The sequence below is a fragment of the Pseudorasbora parva genome, chromosome 20 (assembly GCF_024679245.1).
Source record: "Pseudorasbora parva isolate DD20220531a chromosome 20, ASM2467924v1, whole genome shotgun sequence".
In the NCBI taxonomy this organism is placed as follows: domain Eukaryota; kingdom Metazoa; phylum Chordata; class Actinopteri; order Cypriniformes; family Gobionidae; genus Pseudorasbora; species Pseudorasbora parva.
Window position 1 is genome coordinate 5,112,567 of NC_090191.1, and position 26,842 is coordinate 5,139,408.

At 42.5% G+C, this 26,842-nt stretch overlaps 1 protein-coding gene across 1 annotated transcript; it reads left to right on the top strand.

Annotated features, from left to right (window-relative positions):
* Nucleotides 1-9,641: 9,641 nt before the first annotated feature.
* Nucleotides 9,642-25,041, top strand: LOC137049382 (uncharacterized). The gene is made up of 7 exons (XM_067427933.1): nucleotides 9,642-9,859; nucleotides 11,829-11,911; nucleotides 12,686-12,820; nucleotides 13,174-13,339; nucleotides 24,240-24,301; nucleotides 24,680-24,723; nucleotides 24,921-25,041. The coding sequence occupies exons 1-7, from the start codon at nucleotides 9,700-9,702 to the stop codon at nucleotides 24,979-24,981; spliced, it is 711 nt and encodes a 236-aa protein (XP_067284034.1). The 5' UTR covers nucleotides 9,642-9,699; the 3' UTR covers nucleotides 24,982-25,041.
* Nucleotides 25,042-26,842: the final 1,801 nt, after the last annotated feature.

Sequence of the window (26,842 nt, forward strand, 5' to 3'; positions counted from 1 at the left end):
GGCCAAAGCCCTCGCTAGGTTCTCGTATGTTAAACTCAGTGATTAAAGCAAAAAAAAAAAAAAAAAAAAAATTTTGACTTAAAGGGGGCTGAAACACTCAGTTTCAGTCAGTGTCATGTCAATCTTGAGTACCTATAGAGTAGCATTGCATCCTGCATATCTCCGAAAAGTCTTTATTTTTTTTAATAATTATATAAGAAAGATGCGCTGTTCCGAGTCTTTCCGAAAAAAGCCGAGCGGGTGGGGGCGTGTCGTGTGAGCGGAGCTAAATAATGACGTGTGCGCACCGCTGTTATTGTGTTGAGTGCGTCGTAAAGCTGTGTCATCCCTAACAGCGGGAAAAACTTTATTCAAAATAAAAATATGGCTTTTAATCAGATACAGCCATACATCTATGATCCGGAATCAGACCCAGAGGCTGCAGTTGAACAGGAGCAGCAGCAAAAACGACTAGAGCAGGACGTCTCTATGTGGTACAAGTTATACACTAACTATATAATATGCTTAGCGGCTTGTGTTATTTACATATTTATACTTGAATTATATCGTCGTATTTTTGTCTTTGAAGGTGTACATGTGGGAAGTGCAGTTGTGCACGTGTGTGTGTGTTTACGCGTGGTTTGTGTAGACAATTGTAACGTTATTAAGCGGACTGGTTTTGCACGGCAGGCTAAGTTAGTGTTTACATAGAAAGACATGGAATAGTAGCGCATTTGAATGAAGAAGCGCGCTTATTTAGTTCAACATATTTCCCCACTCTTTGTGTATTGTTGTTTGGAGTGCTTTTACAATACACAAACATAAAGTTACACATATAGTGGCCAGCTAAACAAATGTACACGCACTACACATCGCATGCTCCATTGATCAATTTCTATATATAGTAATATATATAGTAACTATACGTGATCATGTTTGGGCTACTTGATGAGCATAGGCAAAAACACAGACATTTGAAGCAGTCTCACTCACCGCCTGCGGTTCTAACGTTGGGACTGCTCCATCCTTCAGCATTAGGCGATTGGAAAATCCGGCGTCAAGCTGGGCCTTGTTTATGAAACAGTCGGCACCAAAATGCAGCGAACAGATATAAACATTCGCGCAACTCAGTTGCTGATCCGGAAAAGCAAATTCCATCCACTGTTGCCTTACCGCGGGGTTTTGGGGGAATCTGTGCAGGACTGTCTTGGTCTGGCAACCAAAAACGCACTTTTTAATGTCATTGTTAATTGTGCACATTACCTGTGCAGCGCAGCCTACGAGCCAGTGCTATGATGGGCGTAGCCTGTTGCTTTCGCTCTCTCCCTCTCTCTCTCTCTCTCCCTCTCTCTCTCTCACGCGCTTCCGGTAGAATTGTCCGTAAGGCCCATACAAGGAAATTCCGCCCCCATTAACGTCAAAGGGGACGCATGATCTCAAAAAACTTGCCGAAACTTATGACTAACCGGAAGTAGTATTTTTGACAAAGAAATACTCCCATCAAACGTCCACCTTAACTTTTGAAACTTTGTCTATGTTTAGGATGGGATTCCAAGTCTTTAACAGTGTAAAAAGATCAGTATGCATGAAACAGCATTTCACCCCCCCTTTGAGGTGCATACCGCCATAGACATAATATACATAGACGCCCCATAGACTTACGCTGAGGAAGATGTATTCTCAACTACAATGATGATGACTCCCCGAGTTTTTACTGGATTTTCACACAGTTTGGTTTGTTACAAACTGCAGAGACTTATTTATGATACAGGACGCTGTCACACATTGAAAAATTCTGCTTTCATGTAAAAAGACTTTGTATTACGAGCTCAAAACAAGAGACAACTAGACATATGGTAGACAAACATATTGATAAATGTATAAATGAATGAATTTTATATTTAATAAAGAAACCAGTTTGATTGTTCATTTGAATTTATTTCTCTCACACACTCACACAGGCATATTGATAAATGTATATGTAACAAGTTCGATGAGGTAAGGAAGGAAGAGGACACGGGGGTCGGCAGGACTGTTGATACTGTTTATTATTCTCTTAAACACAAAACGTGCACACTTCCTTGTGTGTCTTATTCTCATAGATCGCTCAGTCTCTGTAACACTTCCGGGTCACGCACTTCCGGCTTCCGGTAGTCTCTGGGTCTCGTATCAACAGTCCGACTCTCTCTCTCCTCGGTCTCCGGTTCCGCTGGTGTTTTATCCCGTCTCCGCGCTCATTACTAGAACAAGAGACAGGTGTTATTAATCTGCGTCCAACCCACTCACTTACCGCTCGTCCCGAGGCCCTCTCTCCCGCTGCAGACCTCGCTGAACCACGCCCCCCTTGCCACATACCCCCACCGCCCGACTCAGGCCGGGGAGCCGTCCGGCCTGCAGCCCCCCCCCCCCATTTCTGGAGAGGAAATCGGCCACAGCCATCTGAGCACCCGGCCTGTGGACCACCTTGAACTTAAACGGCTGAAGAGCCAGATACCAACGGGTGATCCGCGCGTTGGTATCCTTCATGCGGTGGAGCCATTGGAGAGGAGCGTGGTCCGAACAGAGAGTGAACTCCCGCCCCAGGAGGTAGTAGCGGAGGGTGAGAACGGCCCATCTGATGGCCAAACACTCCTTTTCTATGGTGCTGTACTTAGCTTCTCTCTTAGAGAGCTTGCGGCTAATGTACAGCACCGGCCGCTCTCCCCCCTCCACCTCCTGGGCCAGGACTGCGCCCAGCCCCCTGTCCGACGCGTCAGTCTGCAACAAGAAAGGGAGAGAAAAGTCAGGGGAGTGTAACAGCGGCCCGCCACATAGGGCAGCCTTTACTTGGGTAAAAGCCTGTTGACACGGCTCCGTCCACTGGACCGTATCTGGTAGCCCCTTTTTAGTAAGATCAGTCAAAGGGCTGGTGAGGTCCGAATAATTTGGTATAAACCGTCTATAATATCCCGCCAGCCCCAAGAACTGTCTTACCTCCTTTTTGGTCTTGGGCCTCGGACAGGTTGCAATTGCGGCAGTCTTATCAATTTGAGGACGCACCTGTCCATGACCCAAGTGGAAGCCCAGATACCTTACTTCCACCCGCCCAATCGCACACTTCTTCGGATTGGCCGTGAGCCCCGCTCTCCTCAGCGACCTCAGGACCGCCCTCACATGCTGCATATGCCGCTGCCAGTCGTGACTATAGATCACTATGTCATCTAGGTACGCCGCAGCATATGCAGCATGGGGACGCAAAATCCTATCCATGAGTCGCTGGAAGGTCGCGGGTGCCCCGAACAAGCCGAAAGGAAGCGTGACGAATTGGTGTAATCCAAACGGCGTGGTGAAAGCTGTTTTTTCTTTGGACAATGGAGACAAGGGGATCTGCCAATAGCCCTTTGTTAAGTCCAGTGTCGAATAAAATCGAGCCGAGCCTAACCGATCAAGCAATTCGTCAACCCGTGGCATTGGATACGCGTCGAACTTCGACACAGCGTTCACCTTGCGGTAGTCCACACAGAACCTGACCGAGCCGTCCGTCTTGGGGACCAAAACTATCGGGCTCGCCCAGTCACTGTTGGACTCCTCGATTACTCCCATGTCGAGCATGGCGCCTAATTCGTCCTGAACTACTTTTTTCTTGTGTTCAGGCAAGCGATACGGCCGGCTGCGAACTACCACGCCCGGCTCGGTCTCGATATGGTGCTGAATCAAGTCGGTACGTCCCGGTAGGGGCGAGAACACGTCGGCGAACTCCGCCTGCAATTTCGATAAATCAGCGAGTTGTAACGGTGAGAGGTGATCTCCCCCAGGGGCCAGCGCGACTGATTGCGCTTTAATGCTCGCCTCTGGCCCGAGATCATCCTCTCCCCCGATCACCGTTGCCAACAACACCGATTCCACCTCATTCCATTTTTTCAGTAGATTGAGGTGGTATATTTGACGTGCCCCGTTCCTATCGGATCGTATCACTTCATAATCGAGCTCTCCTATCTGCCGTGCGACCTCAAACGGCCCCTGCCACTTCGACATTAATTTTGAGCTCGAGGTTGGGAGTAGAACGAGCACCTTCTCTCCCGGTGTGAATTTGCGCAGTTTAGTACCCCTGTTATATGACCGGCTCTGGCGGTCCTGGGCTTGCAACAAATTCTCCCTAGATAGCCGCCCCAATGTGTGGAGTTTTGTTCGCAAGTCCATGACGTACTGAATTTCGTTTTTGGCCAACGAAGGCCCCTCCTCCCAAGTTTCTCGTAGGACGTCCAGCACCCCCCGTGGCTGACGCCCGTAGAGAAGCTCGAAGGGGGAAAACCCCGTGGAGGCTTGCGGGACCTCGCGCACAGCAAATAAGAGGGGTTCTAACCACCGATCCCAATTTTTGGCGTCTTCTTGTACGAATTTACGGATCATGGATTTAAGAGTGCGATTAAATCGTTCGACCAAGCCGTCTGTTTGTGGGTGATAGACGCTGGTTCGAATGGATTTAATGCCCAGTAATCCGTACAATTCGCTTAACGTGCGTGACATAAACGCCGTGCCTTGATCAGTGAGGATTTCTTTCGGAATCCCCACCCGGGAGATTAAACGAAACAGTGCGTCCGCAACACTCTTCGCCGAGATGTTGCGGAGAGCCACTGCTTCCGGGTATCGTGTTGCGTAGTCCACGATAACTAGCGCAAAACGATGCCCGCGTGCGGATCGTTCTAATGGCCCGATGAGGTCCATCGCAATTCTCTCGAAGGGGACCTGCATTAATGGTAGAGGGCGCAATGGCGCTTTTGGGGCGGCCAGTGGGTTCACCAACTGACATTCAGGGCAAGACGCGCACCACCTGCGCACATTGTCATAAATGCCTGGCCAAAAGAATCGGGTCATTAAACGATTCAGCGTGGCCGCCTGTCCCAGGTGGCCCGCCATCGGGTTAGAATGAGCCGCCTGGAAAAGCATTTCCCGGCGGCTCTTTGGTACTAACAATTGGGTTGTATCCATTTTTGACTGAGCGTCTTGGGTCACTCGATACAACCTATCCTTAATTATGGCAAAATAAGGATACGTGACGGGCAAGGCGGGTTGAAGGGGCTGACCGTCGATGGTGCGGACCTGTTGGAACGCATGTTTTAGCGTCTCGTCTTGAGACTGCTCCAGAGGGAAGTCATCGCGGTCCGAGAGAATCAGTCTCTCAACCCCGCTCGGTTCCTCTGAAGCTGTTCCCAAGGGCCCCGTATCAGCCTCGCCAACCTGCACTCGCACCGCCCCGTTCCTAGCCTTGTTTCCCCAAGCGGCATCCGCACACAACGACCCCAATAACGCCGAAAAGGCGGGCCAATTCGTCCCCAGAATTAGCGGATGCCGGAGGTGGGGACTAACCGCCACCTCACACTATGCTTTTTCCCCCTAAACTGTATCGTGACTGGGACAACCGGATATTCCACCACATCCCCGTGCACACACCGCACCTTAACCACGCGGCTTGTATCCAACGCCCCAGGCTGAATCAGGCTTTGATGGATCGAGGTTTGGTTACATCCTGAATCCACCAAGGCCCGATATGTACCCCCCTTGATACTTACAGGAATTTGGTACTCTCCTGCTTGATCGGGGGTGGTCCGCTGGACGTCCGGGATCCGGATCATTGTTCCGATGTCCATCATCGGACATCGGTCCACAAAATGATCCGGATCACCGCACCGCCAGCAGGCCAGCCCAGGCCTACCCGCCGCCCCGGCGGCGGGGAGTGGGTTGGAGGCTGAGCGCGGATAGGGGGCGGAACCGGATCCATAGTCACTACCCGTCCCCAGCGGCCCCGCCCCCCTGGGCGGGACCCGCGAACTCCCAGACGGTCCAGGGCCCATCCCACCCCGGCCTCTGGGGGAAACGCGAGGCGGGCCTGGAGGGCGGGACCTGGGGAGAGGGACAGGTCGAGAGAGAGAGAGAGAAGGGGGAGAGAGAGAGGGAGAAGTTAGTGGGGGTGCGCCGACCCCCGGGCACGCCACCAGGTGGCGGCTCTGTCCTGCTTCCTTCCCGGGTTTCGGCACCAGTGTAACAAGTTCGATGAGGTAAGGAAGGAAGAGGACACGGGGGTCGGCAGGACTGTTGATACTGTTTATTATTCTCTTAAACACAAAACGTGCACACTTCCTTGTGTGTCTTATTCTCATAGATCGCTCAGTCTCTGTAACACTTCCGGGTCACGCACTTCCGGCTTCCGGTAGTCTCTGGGTCTCGTATCAACAGTCCGACTCTCTCTCTCCTCGGTCTCCGGTTCCGCTGGTGTTTTATCCCGTCTCCGCGCTCATTACTAGAACAAGAGACAGGTGTTATTAATCTGCGTCCAACCCACTCACTTACCGCTCGTCCCGAGGCCCTCTCTCCCGCTGCAGACCTCGCTGAACCACGCCCCCCTTGCCACAGTATACATTTATGAATTTTATATTTTAATAAAGAAACAAGTTTGATTATTCACTTAGATTTCTCTCTCTCTCTCTCTCTCTTACACACACACACACACACACACACACACACACACACACACACACACACACACACACACACACACACACACACACACAGACACTCACTCACTCACTCACTCACTCACCTTCTGTAACACACAAGCTCCTATATATACTGAGAATTATTATAGCTCAGAATTATTATTTTTGTAAAGGCCTAAAGTAAACGTTATAACTCCAGGTCATTCCAGCATCTTACATTACCCTGTCAGACTTGCGACTGGGACTGGGGAGCTAAAATCCTTTAAAGAGAACTGTTTTGCACAGCTTCTTGCGTATGCTTGCTCTCCGTAACTCCAGGGTAGTTCATTTTGCGATGTGTTGCAGCCTTACGTTGTGAAATAGGCCTACAGACACCACAAATGACACAAGCATGAAATGATAATGATGTATAAATTGTGAAATAACCTAAATTATTGTTCAATCTTACTTGTGAAATGTAATCCCATGCGATCTGGTATCAATATTGCGTTATTGCAACCGTAAGCTGCATAAAATACAGGTATAATTGCTCGCTCTCCATTGACTCTGAATGCTAGCATTGAGTGGAGAGACCCAACCAATATGGCGGCGACGCTGGATCACGCTCCAGCACATCATGGGGCGTCTACGTATATGATGTCTATGCATACAGCCACCTACTGTACAGGAGAGTGTAACATCATGCTATTTAATCAACAAAAAAAAGTGTTATATTAAATTCTGTTTATCAACCCTGTGTCTTTAACCCATTTAATCCCAATTTTTTCCCAGAGATGAAATATATGAGTTTGAGTTGTATTTGTAAGTATATTAAACAATCAATGTCAATAATGTAAAAAATATATTTGAAAAGTCTTTCAAATCTCCACTCTGATGATGCGATGGCAGCCACAGTACAACAGCGCCAGTAAGCTCACCACACACCAGCGAAAGGTGGAGAGGAGAGAGGGAGATAGAGCCAATTCAGTGGATGGGATTACCGGTCCAATCAGCGAACAGAGGGAGTGGCTGAGAACGATGACGTTGATGTTGAGCGTTAGTTTGAGATGTAGTTCAGTAATGCCGGCAGAGAACGATGCAAACTAAACCATTCATTGCATTGTGGCACCGCTGCCGAATATCCAGAAGTTAAAGCCGGAGCAATAACAGTCTTTGCTGGGGTTTGTTGGTGGCCCTCCAACAGGGTAAATTCAGGAAAAGTTTGATTTTCCAGATCGCTTCGTTAGTGATGAAGGAGTTGGCTGAAGCTATTTGGACGGTAACTGTTTCTCGTGGGGTCGGAAGGTATTGCCATCATTTAAGTTACAGGGACTGGTCAGTTATTTTATTGCCGTCCGTCTCTCACCACCCGTGTAAAAATCCCCGGCCGAGTTTCCTAAGTTACTGCTTTTGACAAACGCAAGGTCGTGTTGATGTAACAGCTGTGCGAATCCACATCTCTGAGTTTTCAACAATATATCACTTCAAAATTCACTGTTTGTAATCATTTTTGACCACTGCAGAACACCATACGGTTGCTTTGCTGTTATTTGGATGCATTTATAGACTTGTATTAATGCTGGCAAGTATTTAGAAGAGCAATATATTTCATCACCGCTCAAACAAATTAAAATAAAAGCACTTAAACATTTGAATTGGCCCGTTATTTATAGCAGCATTTATTATCAAGCATATGACATTTTATTTACAGCATACAATGATGTTACGACCGTGTGAGCGCCACGTTCCTGATCACAAAACTCTCCTCTCCACCGTGGCGTGAATAAATCGCAATCTGAATGCACGAGTTTTAGGTTTTATCCTATAGTTTTATTACTGAGGTGGCATGCACATGTGCACTTTTATTTTGTCGGATTTCCATGAGTGAAACAGGCGAAGGGCGCATGACATACGTCACCAAACATTAGCGATTGGTTATGGCAGATCCAGAGTGGCTCAGGGCAGATCCAATAGTTTTAAACCTCAACAGGGTGCCCGCCTTCGCGGAAATAAACCCTTGTCATTGGAGAGTGGCCAGACTTTATGTACAAATGAAATGTACGAGAGTCTGGTAAAACCAGGCTAAGTTATAATGACCATAAATTCAAAATGTTACATATGAAATTAAGTGTTTAATGTTTTTTAAAGTGTGGTTATGTAATTTACATAACTTTTGTAATGCATGTTATTGTGATATTCTTGGAATGATTGTGTTAAAAATGTGCTATATGCTAACCTTAAGATAACGTTCCAGCAACGTAATGCTTTAAAGGACTATGCAACTCTCAAAAACCTGAACGTACAGAAATGTGGGCTGGTGTTTTGTCCAAATGCAATTGCAATGATTTACTTTTCTTTTATATATATCTGCCAAAATACCTCTCCATGCACAAGTAAATGAAGAATAGAATGTATGCATGATTTTACACATTTTTTGATTAATATTAATTTTATTTTGTCAGGTCATCTAATTAAAGTATTTCTTTCACAATTCTATATTTGTTGACAATGTCCTTTCAGGTTACAGTAAATTAAATGAAGCGCTCATACACAAAAGATTTCAGCTGATTATACAGTAAGAGAAAACATTTCTGTGCACTTGTGTGGTTTTAGACAACAGGACTTTTATTTTGGTGTTGGTGTGACGTCATAAGACCTCGCCGCGCTCGTAGATCTGTTGTGATTCGACTGAAAAAGGTTTGTCTTTTAAGTGTTCAAAACGAAGCAGAATGAATGCCTTATTAAAAGTAACACTGCATTGCTTTATCTAACACTTACCAGCGTTGCGTGAGTAAAGTAATATAAACTCATGAGTAACAGAAGGAGCGTCTCATTTTGCTCTTTATCGTGAATGACTTCAAACATGAATTCAGTTTCTAGCGAGTGATGAGAGAACCGGAGCTTTAGACTCTCCGAGTCAATTGAACCGATTGATTCACAACAAATGATTCAGTGATTCGAAGCGCTCTATTCCCATTTCTATCTCGATTTCTACAAATCATTAAATAACCAAACTCAAACTGACTAATATATTAAGGGTCTGTATAGTTGGCATTATATTATATTAATCTGTTGTGTTAGTTTTAGATTAATCAGGTGATTTAAGTCTATTAACTCGCTCTTACCAGTGACTGAAACAGAACTGATTAAGACTCAGCGATTTAATGTGGATTTATTTTTCTTTCTGTTAATTCTCATCTTAAACAGGACAAACACACAGAAAAACTCCTGGAGAAGCGACTGAGATTCATGTGACACTATTATAAAGATGGAGTTTATTAAAGAGGAGAGTGAAGACATAAAGATGGTGATAATTAAAGAGGAGAGTGAAGAAGACATAAAGATGGAGTTCATTAAAAAGGAGAGTGAAGATGTGAAAATTGAAGAAACTTTGAGAGTGAAACATGAAGAAACTAAGGAACAAACAGGTTGGTTTCATTCAGTGGTTAATTGGCTTTTGTAAGGAGTGGGAGCCCTTATTTACGGTGAATTAGGCTGGGCGATATGGCCCAAAAAATGATCACAATATAAATAGAACGATAAATGTAAAATCTTTATTTCTTTAAAGTTTAAAGGCATATTTTTGCTTCTGAGTGAAAGATATTATAGAAAATAGACAGTTAACTGTGGTTTTAAACTACCCTTTATTGTCAAAACATGAAAAACACTTCCCACACAGGTGAACAATTTATTAAAACTGAAGTAGATTTATTTATTACTAATAAAAGCAATATTAATAGAGTAGAATATTATTAATACAAATAGAATTTATAAAATCTAGAATTGAACTGAATTTATATAACATTTGGGTCTGCTGACTGCAAATGCAAAGTCAAAGTGTTTTAAAGATAATCTTTGTCAATAAACAAAAATATAATACATTAAAAAATATATATTTCTTATCAGCATGCAAAACCTCATAAATAAATGACATTGACAATAAATAAATTAAAGAAAAATCTTAACTGTGGTCAGAATTTTTTTACAGTATATTGGTCCACCGCGCATCTCACCGACAACAAACACACACACACACACACACACACACACACACACACCTCACCGACAGTGGGCTGGCCAGGAGAGAGACAAAGTTCAGTAGTTGTGGAAATCCAGAAAGGGCTGTCAAGTCTATTTTATTCACTTTAAACATCGGATAAAATTATTTCTCTTTTGATCAACCCGTTCTCATCAATATGCGTACAAATGACACGACTTTACACTTTACACATGCGTGTAATACATACGCCAAAATCCAATTTTGCGTGCATATGATACGCCAATCCTTCCCATTAACTTCAGTGGACAGAAGATGCGTACAAATACTACGCATCAGCTTTAACAGCAATGACGTCACCGGCGAGGCTCAGTTCGCCCAGTTCACCTGATGCGCGAACATCTTCAAACAGGTAAGTAAGGGCAACAGTCTTTTTTGTAATGAGGTCATGGTGTTAACGGTATTATTTTAATTATTTCAGTGTTTCTACATCACGTTACAGGGGGTTATCTGTCAAAATGCTTGCGTATGCGTTCAAATAAGTTGTTAGTGGAATAGTGGGCTGCTCGGTTAGCCAAGTGGTAGCCCACCACCATTGACATTAGCTTAAGCTAACCTGTAACGTTACCTGTTGCAGTTTTTCTAAATAAATACATCAATAAAACATTTTTAAGCATTCTGTTTTCAGCTTTTAGACATGGCTGATGACAGCGCTACAAAAAAAGAGCGCAAAAAAACCCCCAAAAAAAACGGATTTATTTTTATTTCCAAATTGTGGGCAACAGGACAATCTATTTACTGTCTATAAATCGCGTTGCAGAAAAGGCATAAATGCATGCTGCATCTATTAATTTGCAGGCCGTGTATTACCTCCCAAGAAGTAACGTTAACCTTAGCTGACACCAGATCAGTATTTCTGATCATATGGCCTACATTCACTATACAAGCCGATCTGAGATCTGCCAGAATAACGGGCACGTTTGTATAATTCAGGCAGGCATTACTAGCTGCGTGCAGATGAATGATACAGTACGGTTGGATTAGGCTACTATTCCCGGGATATTTGACTTATAATGTCATCATATATAGTGATGACAAAATATAGTAATATTTACTTTTAACAAAACGACTAATATTTAACCAATAAATTACACATTAATATTACAAAATAGTTACTAGTTACTAGATAACACACACTTACATTACCTTGCAGTTCAATATAATTTATATCTATTAGATTACTTATGCAATTTGTCTATTGTTTTCAATGTCACCCATCCTGTTGGTCCAACAAAATGTATCAATGGTTGACAGTAAAATACACACGCAGAATTAAATATTTTGTTACATGGCATGTATTATAATAATAATAATAATAATTAATTTTGTTTTGTCTGTAGTAAAAATGCCAGGTGGATCCACTTTACGGCAGTGCCCCCACTGCCTGAAGAAAATTAATTGTGGAAATCGGAGATGCACCAAGGTAAATAATGTACAATAGGCTATTGTAACTCTGTAATAGAGTAATGTAATATGTAATAAAGTAATGTAATAATACTATGTAATATTCTAACTGCTAATCCCCATTTCCGTGTATTAAAGCCAGAGTCATTTAGTCCAAATTCAAATAAACTTAATTTGCATTAAATATCTCAATGAGAATTAAACTGGAGTTTGCAGTGGAGACATTATGTTGGCATATATCATATGTACATTATGAATGTTTATCATTGTAGGTTTTTTTCAAAATGTTAAATTTCCAACCTAATGGAAAGTTACCTGTTTATATCGGATATTTGACTGTTGGTTCTTTTAGTTACATCCACTTACAAGGCTACACATTTAACATTGAATCTGTCTATTATAGAAAGTACGTTATTCTATTGCGGTGATTCTCAACTGTGGTCAATCAGTTCATTGAGATTATCCATATTTTGATTTCCAAAATTAAGAAAATGGGAACATCTCTACTAGCCCATGTAATAATGACTCCGTAGCTATATGAATTTAGGGTATAATATCTGTGGCCAGATAATGGACATTCATATATTCTGTTAAGTATTATTAAAACATGCGCGTGCATTGACTCTGCATATTTAGTACTGTCTGTTCAATTAGTTGCATTCACCTGGCATCCTAGTCATTATTTAGGCCCTTGTTAACAGAGGGCTAGAAAATCCCCAATGCTTAATCAACCACAGTTTAGAACCTCTTTTTTTTCTCCCCATCACTCTCTCTCTGTCTCTCTCCCTTACAGTGTGGGAAGCTTCTGGACATGAAGTCCAGGCAGACGGCCCGGATGAAAATGTTCAGATTAAAAGCCAAAGAATGGGCACATAAAATTAAAAAGTCTCGAAATCAGGCTAAGATTTTTGACAACAGTGCCCTGCTGGTAATAAACATTTTGTCTTTGTCTTTTTTTTGGTCAGGCATTGCAGGTTTCTGTCGACATTACAGAAATATAGAATTTTATTTACTTTGTGCAGGGAAGCAACAACTATGGGTTGTCACCAACCCAACTGCATTTGCAACATTTTAGATAATAATGAACTTGTCTACGTATGAATACCAAAACAATACATAAAATATTGTAGTTCACCTTTATAAAAACACATACTAAGTATAGTGGACTTTTTTTTTTTAAATACTGCTTGAATGTGTATAATAATAATAATGTCTGTCTTGTCTGTCTGTAACCATGCCTTGGAAATCTCTGTTTTTGCTTATATGCTTTTCTATGTTAAGGTGGAGAAACTGAAGGCTCTTGGGTACTTTCCCCTCCTGCTGTGGGGAAAGTACCGACCACAAAATAAAAAGTGGATGGTCCAGCTCCAGTGCCCCTTTGAGCTGCCAGAGGTAGCGCATGCGGTCCTGGAAAAGATATTGTGCCTGTTTGAAGGTTTGTTAGAAGGTAGGTCACATCACAACATCAGTACATTCATGACTCTATTAAGACTGATTCTGCATTGTTCATTTCAATTCATATTCATTTGTATAACGCTTTTAACAATACATATCGTTGCAAAGCAGCTTTACAGAAAAATAATGTTGTACACAAAATGTTCATTTTGTGAATGCGTGGCTAAAAAGATGCGTCTTTAAATTCAATTTAAACTGGGAGAGTGAGTCTGAGCCCCGATAATTATCAGGAAGGCTATTCCAGAGTTAAGGTGCCAAATATGAAAATGTTCTTCCTCCTTTAGTGGACTTAGATATCTTAGGTACTACCAGAAGCCCAGAGTTTTGTGATCTTTAAGAGCGAGATGGATTGTAGGAGGATAGAAAATCAGTTTAATAAACACAGGAGCAAATTGTATTGTGCACCTATCCGAAAGGATCAGATTTAAATGTTAGTGCTGATAATTTTTCACACAATTTAGATTGCTGTGGTGTGTAATTCTGTTTTTGTTATATTTTTTGTCTTAAACTTTTTATATTTTTTTAGATACTCATATTTTTAACCATGCACTTCATCTTAAATGTCTTGTTGTTGTTGTTTTACTGAAGCATGTGTTCCTGAAGGAGAGCAGGTGGGGCAGCAAGAGAGAACAGGAGAAAAAGATGCACAAATAGATGAAGAAAACCATAGTGGACAGGGGGAGCAAAGTGAATTAGGAGAGACTGAGAGGAGGAACATGCAGGAGATGGAGATAGAGGGACAGGAAGACAGTGTAGAGAGAGGAGAGATGGAGGGACAGGAAGACAGTGTAGAGAGAGGAGAGATGGAGGGACAGGAAGACAGAGTGGAGAGAGGAGAGATGGAGGGACAGGAAGACAGAGTGGAGAGAGGAGAGATGGAGGGGCAGGAAGACAGAGTGGAGAGAGGAGAGATGGAGGGGCAGGAAGACAGAGTGGAGAGAGGAGAGATGGAGGGACAGGAAGACAGAGTGGAGAGAGGAGAGATGGAGGGGCATAAAGACAGAGTAGAGAGAGGAGAGATGGAGGGGCAGGAAGACAGAGTGGAGAGAGGAGAGATGTAGGGACAGGAAGACAGAGTGGAGAGAGGAGAGATGGAGGGACAGGAAGACAGAGTGGAGAGAGGAGAGATGGAGGGACAGGAAGACAGAGTGGAGAGAGGAGAGATGGAGGGACAGGAAGACAGAGTGGAGAGAGGAGAGATGGAGGGACAGGAAGACAGAGTAGAGAGAGGAGAGATGGAGGGGCATAAAGACAGAGTAGAGAGAGGAGAGATGGAGGGACAGAAAGACAGAGTGGAGAAAGGAGAGATGGAGGGTCAGAAAGACAGAGTGGAGAGAGGAGAGATGGAGGGACAGAAAGACTTAGAGCTGGGACTGATGGTGACAGATGAGATGGAGGCAGACAAAGAGAGAGAACAGACAGAGGAAGTGGGGAAAAAAGAGACTGAGGCAAAGAAGAAAGCAGACAGGTAAGTGGCAATACAGAATAGAATATGCAGAGCTACAGAATATGATACAAAATGGAAAAGAAAGTGGGCCCCCACTTTTTATTAAGTGGCCTTGACTACTATGTACTTGCATCAAAAAATAAGTACAATGTTCTCATAGTTTTCATATTATAGACTTTTGTTGATATTGAGGTGGATACAGGTAAAGTTAGGGACAGGTGTGGTGGTGTGGGTCAGTTTAAGGGTAGGGTTAGAGACAGGTGTGGTGGTGTGGGTCAGTTTAAGGGTAAAGTTACGGACAGGTGTGGTGGTGTGGGTCAGTTTAAGGGTAAAGTTAGGGACAGGTGTGGTGGTGTGGGTCAGTTTAAGGGTAGGGTTAGAGACAGGTGTGGTGGTGTGGGTCAGTTTAAGGGTAAAGTTACGGACAGGTGTGGTGGTGTGGGTCAGTTTAAGGGTAAAGTTAGGGTCAGGTGTGGTGGTGTGGGTCAGTTTAAGGGTAAAGTTAGGGACAGGTGTGGTGGTGTGGGTCAGTTTAAGGGTAAAGTCAGGGACAGCAGGGCTCTACATAACGCCCATTTTGGGCGCATTTACGCCTAAAAATTGCTGCGTGCGACTGTGAAAAAATATTTAGGCGCACCGGTGCGAGTGACCCGATCTATTCTCATGAATGGATGTGTAATACAATCGGAATTAAAGCTGCGAGCAGCGATGACGGGCCCAAGCCGGTGGCACCGCCACCCCGGTGGCATCAGCTTAACTGTGCACAGCAGGCCAATAGGCATTTAATATGGGAAAAAATAAATAAAGGGACTATGTCAAAGTCATTTGAATTCACCTCATTGACTGCAGCAACTGGTGCTGCTATGACCAGGAACCACAACAGTCACATCTATGAGATCTATTACATTTTTCTCATTAATTTTATGTTAGATGATGTCAAATCTCAATTTCAAAATGAGTGCAGAATACTGTCCAAATGCTGAAGTTGTATTATCCTTAAACTTCTCTTTATGTGTTTTTGACCTTCCTGTAGCTTGTGATTGCTCACCAATTTTATGCAGCAAAAAGCATGCATGTTTTTATTTCAATATGTGTGGCATTCAATATTTTTTTAAATACAAATAAATAAATAAAGCTAAATCACAGAAACCACAACAATGATTTTAATATCAGTGTCAGGTAAGAGTAATATACATGCACAATTTTGTAAGTCCAGAAGGCCTGTATATTTTTTAAAGATATGTTATATTTTGTGTTGTTTTTTTTAACTTATTTTTCACATCAAAGTGATAGCTATTTGTGATAGCCTATGATATAAAAGTGTTAAATTATGACAATCAAGAGACAAGGTGACACACACACACACACACACACACACACACACACACACACAGAGTGAGAGAGACCCCCCCACCACCACCACACACGCACACACTCACGCACACACTCACGCACACAGACACACACACACACACACACACACACACACACACACACACACACCGAGTGAGCCTGAGAGAGTGAGGGGGGGAGGGTTAGGACAGACAGAAAGAGAGAGGCATAGTCTGATTCCGATTGAACAAGATTTAAAACAAAAAAAATAAATGTAAATTCTCAAAAGAACTCATTCTGTCTGATTTATAAGCTTTTGTACCCATTGGGTCCTCAATTTAGGTCCCTACAGTGACACGAGTCCCCATGAGTCTGTGTGCATTCAGGTAGAAGTCCCCACCAGGCTAGAAAAACATGAACATTGAACAAGATTTTAAACAAAAAATAATAATAAAATCTAAATGGTCGGAGAAAATTATTTGAAAAAGAAACTCAAATGTGTTTTTTTTATGTTAGTATGTTAGTTTTAAGAATTAATCTTCAAAAACAAAATGTTAAAGAAAACCAATATATTGATAAAAAAAAATACAAAAAGTACATTCATTTTACATTTTTATTCATTCTGAGTTTGGTGACTATAGATAAAACTAGCCAAGTGTTTTATTTTTATATATATTTCTCAAAGACTTATCTAGCCGTGTTCATAAATAAGGCTATACTCCCACCTTCTTTGTATTTTCACAATGATGAAACTAATTATATAAAACTATATTGTCAACGCTCTACAAATTAACTGGTTCCATACTTTTTCCATTTTTTTATTCAAACCCAGAAATATATATATTTTTTATCCTTTAATGCTGGCCAAAGCACACAGCAATGAAAGAGTCAATCTTTTCACCATCAAAATGCAACTGGCCCCCATCCCCCATCAGACACACACACACACACACACACACACACACACACACACACACACACACACACACACACACACACACACACACACACACACACACACACACACACACACACACACACACACACACAGACACACACACACACACACTCACATGTCTGGTGTGCTATCTTTCTGGGGACTCACCATAGACTTAATGGTTTTTATACTGTACCAACTATATATTCTGTCCTCCTACACTGCCCCTACCCCTAAACCTACCCATCACACAAAACTTTCTGCATTTTTACATTTTCAAAAGAACTCATTCTGTCTGATTTATAAGCTTTTGTACCCATTGGGACCTCAGTTTAGGTCCCTACAGTGACACGAGTCCCCATGAGTCTGTGTGCATTCAGGTTGAAGTCCCCACCAGGCTAGAAAACCACTCACACACAGACACACACACACACACACACACACACACACACACACACACACACACACACACACACACACACACACACACACACACACACACAGGCAAGTTTATTTTGCTTCAAAACTTATACAATACAGACACACTGTAGTAAGCTGAAGGTAGAAATCAGCCCCCCCACCTCTTCACACACACACGCACGCACGCACGCACACACACACACAGTAGTAAGCTGCAGGTAGAAATCAGCCCCCCTCCCTCTCTCTCCACACACACACACACACACACACACACACACACACACACACACACACACACACACACACACACACACACACACACACTGTAGTAAGCTGAAGGTAGAAATCAGCCCCCCTCCCTCTCTCTCTCTCCACACACACACACACACACACACACACACACACACACACACACACACGTCTGGTTCACTATCTTTTTGGGGACTCAGCATAGATGTAATGGTTTTTATGCTGTAACAACCATATATTCTGTCATCCTACACTGCTCCTACCCATCACACAACTTTCTGCATTTTCACCTTTTCAATAGAACTCATTCTGTTTGATTTATAAGCTTTTGTACCCATTGGGAAGTCCCCATGAGTCTGTGTGCATTCAGGTTTAAGTCCCCACCAGGCTAGAAAACCATTCACACACACACATACAGAGTGAGCCTGAGAGAGTGGGGGGGGGGGGGGGGGGGTAAGGACAGACAGAAAGAGAGAGGCATAGTCTGATTCCGATTGAACAAGGTTTGAAACAAAAAATTAAATTTACATTCTCAAAAGAACTCATTCTGTGTGATTTATAAGCTTTTGTACCCATTGGGACCTCAATTTAGGTCCCTACAGTGACACGAGTCCCCATGAGTCTGTGTGCATTCAGGTTGAAGTCCCCACCAGGCTAAAAAACATGAATATTGAACAAGATTTTAAACAAAAAATAATAATAAAATCTAAATGGTCGGAGAAAATTATTTGAAAAAGAAACTCAAATGTGTTTTTTTATGTTAGTATTTTAGTTTTAAGAATTAATCTTCAAATACAAAATGTTAAAGAAAACCAATATATTGATAAAAAAAAATACAAAAAGTACATTCATTTTACATTTTTATTCTTTCTGAGTTTGGTGACTATAGATAAAACTAGCCATGTGTTTTATTTTTATACATTTTTCTCAAAGACTTATCCAGCCGTGTTCATAAATAAGGCTATACTCCCACCTTCTTTGTATTAACACAATTATTAAACTAATCATATAAAAAATATTGTCAATGCCTGTCAAATCTTCAGTGTCCTTTGTTTCATGTTGACCGAGTTGACTTTAGTATTTATCTAAAGGTCTTTTTATATTTGTATTTTCACAATTACGAAACTAATTATATAAAACGATATTGTCAATGCTCTACAAATTAACTGGTTCCATACTTTTTCCATTTTTTTATTCAAACCCAGATATATATATATATATATATATATATATATATATATATATATATATATATATATATATATATATATATATATATATATATATATATATATATATATATATATATATATATAATATATATATATATATATCCTTTAATGCTGGCCAAAGCACACAGCAATAAAAGAGCTAATCTTTTCCTCATCAAAATGCAGCTGGCACCCATCCCCCATCAGACACACACACACACACACACACACACAGTCAGAGTCACATGTCTGGTCTCTGGTGTACTATCTTTCTGGGGACTCACCATAGACTTAATGGTTTTTATACTGTACAAACCATATATTCTGTCCTCCTACACTGCTCCTACCCTAAACCTACCCATCACACAAAACTTTCTGCATTTTCACATTTTCAAAATAACTAATTCTGTCTGATTTATAAGCTTTTGTACCCATTGGTAAGTCCCCATGAGTCTTTGTGCATTCAGGTTTAAGTCCCCACCAGGCTAAAAAAACATACACACACACACACACACACACACACACAGGCAAGGTTTTTTGCTTGAAAACTTATACAATATTGCCCTCTACTGGTCATTTAAATGAGAGCATAAGTGTTGAGAAAAAAAAGAAAAAAAAAACTGTGATTATATAGAATAACCAGCAGGTGGGAGTATAGCCTTATTTATGAACCAGGCACTGGTGTGCTTATTTTGTGTTTTTTAGGCTTTTGCTAAGGGAACACCGTTTGAGATATCCAATAACCATTCGCATTTTAGCATCTTCTGTATATTTACTTCATGTTGTCCGAGTTTGGAGGAGATTGAATGAATCGCTTTTGAGGAGAAGGTAAAAACTCAGAGCTCGCTTTCAACTTTTTCTCATTTTCAAACCAGATTATCTAACTTCCTGTTGGTCAGAGCTAATGACAGTAAATTAGAAAGTTGTCCGGCTCGAAAAGTACAATATATATACCGAGTTTGGTGAATGTAGATAAAACTAACCCCCCACTTTGGACAAAAGATGGCGCTATTGAGCCCCTCTACCACGCCCGTTTCTGAATCTTTGCTTGCATCTTCTGGACAGCATGTCAGATGTGTGTGTTGAGTTTCATGCAATTTCAAGCATGCTAAGAGTCTCAAAAACACATAAAAAGATTATTAGACTTTGACACGTTGCCATGACAACAGTATTTCAAGAATCAGGAATCCATTCATATGTCTATATCTGCCATGTTTTGACATTATACTGATGAAGTTTGAAGTGAATCGGGTGAAAATAAGATGGGGATTTAAAGCAATTTTGAAAGTGACACACTTCCTGCTGCCAGTTGGTGGCGCTATAACTTTGACTCACAAAAGTCATATCCATGTGATCGGCCTCCTACAACGAACACACATCTGAAGTTTCATCAAAATGAATTAATGTATGCAGAAGTTATAACACACTTCCTGTTTCCCTTTTCTCGCCATAAATTCGTCTCTTCGCCACGGCCAAACCGTTTGAGATATCAAAAAGTTGCTCGCAATTTGGCATCCTCAGTGTGTTGACTTCACGCTGACCGAGTTTGGTGCTGATCGGGTGAATCGTCTAGGAGGAGTATCGCAAATTCCACAGCATGCGTTCCACAGCATGCGTTCAACAACCCCTAATAGCTCACTTCCTGTTGGGCTGACGCATAACTTAGAGCACGAAAGTTGTTCGGCCCGATGAGCTCTATATGTGTACCGAGTTTCATATATGTACGTGCAAGTCGGTTTGATTTATAGACCCCGTTTTCAGAGCCCACTTTAGGGGGCGCTGTCGAGCCCCCCTGCCACGCCCGGGTCCCAGCCTCAGCCCGGCCCTGATGGCCGCGCATTCTGATGCGTGTGCAAAGTTTCAAGAGTTTTCGAGCACGGGAAGGGCCCCAAAAATGCCCAAATAGTCGCGTAAAAAAATAATAATAAATAATAATAACAAATAATCCTTAGAAGAACAATAGGGCTCTTCGCCCTTTCAGGGCTTGGGCCCTAATAAAAACTACAACACTAAGTGAATCAACACTGAGAAACTGATAGGCTACGTTTCCTACTTCAATCAACTGCTTTTCATGCCTTCAGTCAGCAGAAGAAGTGCAAAAACATGTGCAACGGACTACACTTCAGACAACGATTGTTTACAAAGTGAAACCATAGACAGAGTGAAACGTGTGTGATGACGCAGCCATGCGCACTTTACCAGACGCCTCGCGCTGTTTATTTACAGCCAAATCAAAATGAACTGGAAATACCACATTTGGATTATCATAAACAAGCTCAGAAATTAGCGGATGCTTAGGGGTATAAATGCCATCAAACAATAATGTATTAATACATTTAAAAAAGCCCTTGAGTTAATCTTTATCACTCATGCTGTTTAAAAAAAATACTAAATGTATATAATGAGCAAGTGTATCATGAAGACTTTTTCCAAACCGGGTTTTGTCTTATTCTGAATCACTGTACACACAAAATAAGTTATTCCCGCTGCGGATTAGCACAATATCTGCGTGACTCGTAATTTTTTTACGGTCTCTATGGACTCACCACAAACAGAGAGAAGTAGATCCGGCTGCAATGTTCTTCCGCGAGACGCATGCGGTTCTGTTTATGAAGCGCCAGAGCGCCAAAAGTTACGGCTTGCTAAAGTTCCGAGTATTGGCATGATTGCATGTGTGATACTGATCTCGTACAAAATTCTAATAGACAAGTTAATATTGAGTAACAACGTTTTAGCCACAACACTGTCTATTTGTGAAAATCAAAGCCACACCAGAACTGATTCGCAGCTCCAAGCGATTCGATTCAAATGAATCTGTTTTGAATTATTGACTGAACTATGGACTGAATGACTTGCCGCCACCTACTGGCGGTTTTATTTTCATATTTATACTTAGCATGGACTTTTTATTTAAAATATTAAACTTTTAAAGTTTAATTTGTACATATTTCTAAATTCAAAAACTTATATGTAAAACAGTCATACAACATTAACCCATGCATGAATGCATTAAATGCATAGGTGTTTGATTGTATGAAGTCCAGTTCTGCTTTTGCATTTTGTGTGTGTGTGTGTGTGTGTGTGTGTGTGTGTGTGTGTGTGTGTGTGTGTGTGTGTGTGTGTGTGTGTGTGTGTGTGTGTGTGTATTTGTGCTGTACTCTCAGAAGTTAATGATAATATTATGTCAGAATTATGTTGAATTTAAGAAATTGACAGATGATGCATACATTTAATAAGATTAGAAAACATTGCTCTTATAATGGTAAAAATGACCCTGGACATTAAAGGACAAATATCGTCCTGTAATGGGAAAGTTATAATTGGAATGTGTTTGATAGATTAGAATGTGCTCCTAAATTTTTTTTAATTAGGAGCACAAGTGCTCCTCAAGAAAAAAGTTAGCGTAGAGCCCTGGACAGGTGTGGTGGTGTGGGTCAGTTTAAGGGTAAAGTCAGGGACAGGTGTGGTGGTGTGGGTCAGTTTAAGGGTAAAGTTAGGGACAGGTGTGGTGGTGTGGGTCAGTTTAAGGGTAAAGTCAGGGACAGGTGTGGTGGTGTGGGTCAGTTTAAGGGTAGGGTTAGAGACAGGTGTGGTGGTGTGGGTCAGTTTAAGGGTAAAGTTAGGGTCAGGTGTGGTGGTGTGGGTCAGTTTAAGGGTAAAGTTAGAGACAGGTGTGGTGGTGTGGGTCAGTTTAAGGGTAAAGTCAGGGACAGGTGTGGTGGTGTGGGTCAGTTTAAGGGTAAAGTTAGGGTCAGGTGTGGTGGTGTGGGTCAGTTTAAGGGTAAAGTTAGGGACAGGTGTGGTGGTGTGGGTCAGTTTAAGGGTAAAGTTAGGGACAGGTGTGGTGGTGTGGGTCAGTTTAAGGGTAAAGTTAGGGACAGGTGTGGTGGTGTGGGTCAGTTTAAGGGTAAAGTTAGGGACAGGTGTGGTGGTGTGGGTCAGTTTAAGGGTAAAGTTAGAGACAGGTGTGGTGGTGTGGGTCAGTTTAAGGGTAAAGTTAGGGTCAGGTGTGGTGGTGTGGGTCAGTTTAAGGGTAAAGTTAGGGACAGGTGTGGTGGTGTGGGTCAGTTTAAGGGTAGAGTTAGGGACAGGTGTGGTGGTGTGGGTCAGTTTAAGGGTAGAGTTAGGGACAGGTGTGGTGGTGTGGGTCAGTTTAAGGGTAGAGTTAGGGTCAGGTGTGGTGGTGTGGGTCAGTTTAAGGGTAAAGTTAGGGACAGGTGTGGTGGTGTGGGTCAGTTTAAGGGTAGAGTTAGGGACAGGTGTGGTGGTGTGGGTCAGTTTAAGGGTAGAGTTAGGGACAGGTGTGGTGGTGTGGGTCAGTTTAAGGGTAAAGTTAGGGACAGGTGTGGTGGTGTGGGTCAGTTTAAGGGTAGGGTTAGAGACAGGTGTAGTGGTGTGGGTCAGTTTAAGGGTAAAGTTAGGGACAGGTGTGGTGGTGTGGGTCAGTTTAAGGGTAGGGTTAGAGACAGGTGTAGTGGTGTGGGTCAGTTTAAGGGTAAAGTTAGGGACAGGTGTGGTGGTGTGGGTCAGTTTAAGGGTAGAGTTAGGGACAGGTGTGGTGGTGTGGGTCAGTTTAAGGGTAAAGTTAGGGACAGGTGTGGTGGTGTGGGTCAGTTTAAGGGTAGGGTTAGAGACAGGTGTGGTGGTGTGGGTCAGTTTAAGGGTAAAGTTAGGGACAGGTGTGGTGGTGTGGGTCAGTTTAAGGGTAAAGTTAGGGACAGATGTGGTGGTGTGGGTCAGTTTAAGGGTAAAGTTAGGGACAGATGTGGTGGTAGGGGTCAGTTTAAGGGTAGGGTTAGAGACAGGTGTGGTGGTGTGGGTCAGTTTAAGGGTAAAGTTAGGGACAGGTGTGGTGGTGTGGGTCAGTTTAAGGGTAGAGTTAGGGACAGGTGTGGTGGTGTGGGTCAGTTTAAGGGTAAAGTTAGGGTCAGGTGTGGTGGTGTGGGTCAGTTTAAGGGTAAAGTTAGGGACAGATGTGGTGGTGTGGGTCAGTTTAAGGGTAAAGTTAGGGACAGATGTGGTGGTAGGGGTCAGTTTAAGGGTAGGGTTAGAGACAGGTGTGGTGGTGTGGGTCAGTTTAAGGGTAAAGTTAGGGACAGGTGTGGTGGTGTGGGTCAGTTTAAGGGTAAAGTTAGGGTCAGGTGTGGTGGTGTGGGTCAGTTTAAGGGTAAAGTTAGGGACAGATGTGGTGGTGTGGGTCAGTTTAAGGGTAAAGTTAGGGACAGATGTGGTGGTAGGGGTCAGTTTAAGGCAAACTTCTATTGCAATTTACACAGGTTTTTTTTTCTCTACACAGGAAGTCAGCTGTCAAGATTTCAGCAAAAAAGAAAAGAAAACGAAGCCAAAACAAGGATGATGGTAGGAAAAAATGCTATATATAATATAAGTATCACAGCACATTGGACATTTTTCCAGTAAAATATGTGTCCAAGACACGTGAAAAAAAGGTTAGTAGCTATATGGTGAACATTCTGTATAACTGTTGGTGCATATATTGATACTATACTACACCAAGAGAATAGTGCTGAAATTGTTGCCTTTTGTCAGAAAAGTAAAAAAAAAAAAAACTATGGTTAAATCATTTGCTTATAGAAAGCTATAAATATTACACCAAACATTTGTTTTGGTGATTTATATTGTGGCTGATTTTTAGAGGCTGGGAGGAGGAATGCAATGAAATATTTAATTATGAAATAAAAGTATGACTTTGGTTTGTCTTTTACCCTCTTCCCAAAGGGCTGTAAAGAGGTATTGGTCCATTGGCTCCCGTGCCCTTCATGGTAACTTCAGCTTTCTTGTTTAACTGATTTTTGAGTTGCCCTTAAAGGAACCCTACTTAAGAAGCCTGTCTGATTTACCATAACTTGGAAGTTATTTAAGTTTATGTAATAAACACCTGGACCAGTGTTACATACATGTAACATATTTCAGAAATTAAATACATGATTTCTTTGTTTTATTTTGCCATTCCTTTCAGCCTAAAGGCCTGGCCCCCCTCTTGGGAACCGCAGGAGAACATAGAAATGGCGGTATCATAAAGAAACAAAGAAATCTGGCCATGTGGACAAGAATAAAGTTCTTCTGTTCTTATAATGAATTGTGTACATATATGTTGTTATTAAAAATCATTTGTTTATAAATCTCTGTTTCATTATTAAAAATGTATCCTTAATTCAGTGGCAATCAAAATTCATCAAAGTCTGTTTTCATTGTAACTGGTCAGGATCTGATTGATGCTGTTGTGACCGAGCGTTCGTGCAGGGTTCGCCTAAAAACACTTTCTCATAAGAAAAACAATAAACGACAGCCGTCTGAACATTCCTTCCTTTATTCTCCGACACACATGTAAAAAACCCCACCTGAAAAACCCGCGACACTCCAGTACACAAAAAGTGCGCATGCACCCGCCTATCTACGGCAAGCCCCGAGGGGAAAAATACATTGCACACACATATACATAAAGAGCGCCAGTGCGTATCAAATGGATACATTATGCGAGATCAGATAAAGTCTGTTACATACGTCCCCCCCTTACAAAATAAACGTCCCCGTTTATATATCAGAATAACAACATTCACAGGCATAACAATAAACAGCCATGTACAATGAAATAGAGAACAAAGCACCTTTTTTTTTTCTCTTATTTTTCCGATAAGTTTAACAAGCACAGTTTCCAGCAATAACATGCTCATCAATATAACAAATCTTCATTCATAGAGAAATACAGGTATCTCAATACAAAACAAAGTCATTTAAATGACTAGGAGGTCTACGAACCCTCCCCGTTCTACTCGTGTCTGGTACAGACCACCTAATTGAACGTGGTGGGTCAGGCAAAACACTCAGATCCTCCTGGGGAGAATCACGCACCTCTTCACCAGAGACTCCTGACTCCAGGGAAAGAGAGTCAGGCTGTGAGTCCCGAGCATTAGACAGTGTCTGATTCTGTGACAGAGGAGACACAGGCAATGTGTAAGGCCGCAACCTATTATAGTGTACTACCTGCGCCCTCTCACCTAAGTCAAAAGGATTTTCAATCTTGTAGGTCAGTCCCTGTTCCCCACATGAGTCCATGACCTGTGCAATTTTATAAGGTCCCTTCCAATGCGGTGCCAGCTTCATACGGCTCTCTACTGGGTTGTGGAGCCACACCATGGCACCTACATCATAAGGTTGGTGACGTAAGCCAGCATCATGGTACAGTTTTTGACGATCGTGAGCTGCGTCACCGTGCATCCGTGCACTGCTAAAGGCAGAGTTCAGTTTTGTCAGCAACGAGGAAACAAACTCAGCATGTGATGCTGACATCTGAGAGTCAAGTGCACGAGTGGGCAACAGTACATCAGCAGGAACCCGTGCTTCACGACCATGGGTCAAGAAGTAAGGTGTGAAACGAGTGGTGGAGTGAGTCGTTGTGTTGTAAGCAAAAGCCACATGCTTCACATAATCATCCCATTCCCCTCCATAGGTCAAAAGTGTCTTAGCTAGTTGATCAATCAAAGTCCGATTAAAGCGCTCAACCATACCATCCGACTTCGGATGGTAGGAAGTGGTGCGTGTCTTTTTAATGTTCAGCAGATGACAGAGATTCTGAACCACCTCCGCCTCAAACTGACGACCCTGGTCCGAATGCAAAGTCTCTGGAACGCCGTGAATCAGAACATAGTCCTCAAACAGACAACGAGCCACTGTCTGTGCCGACTGATTGAGCAAAGCATATAAATTGACAAATTTTGTGAAATAGTCCTCGACAACCAGCACATACCGGTTTCCTTTCGAAGTCACCGGCAGCTCTAATATGTCCATAGCCACTCTTTCAAATGGACGCACTGACTGGGACCCACCCATAGGTGCACAGTGGGCTGGAATCGGACTGCGTCGTGTTTGACAGGCTTTGCA

Coding starts and splice junctions, on each gene's coding strand:
- LOC137049382 (XM_067427933.1), top strand. CDS start 9,700: ATGGAGTTTATTAAAGAGGAGAGTGAAGACATAAAGATGGTGATAATT. Junction 9,860..11,828: donor AGAAACTAAGGAACAAACAG/GTTGGTTTCATT, acceptor TTTTGTCTGTAG/TAAAAATGCCAGGTGGATCC. Junction 11,912..12,685: donor GAAATCGGAGATGCACCAAG/GTAAATAATGTA, acceptor TCTCCCTTACAG/TGTGGGAAGCTTCTGGACAT.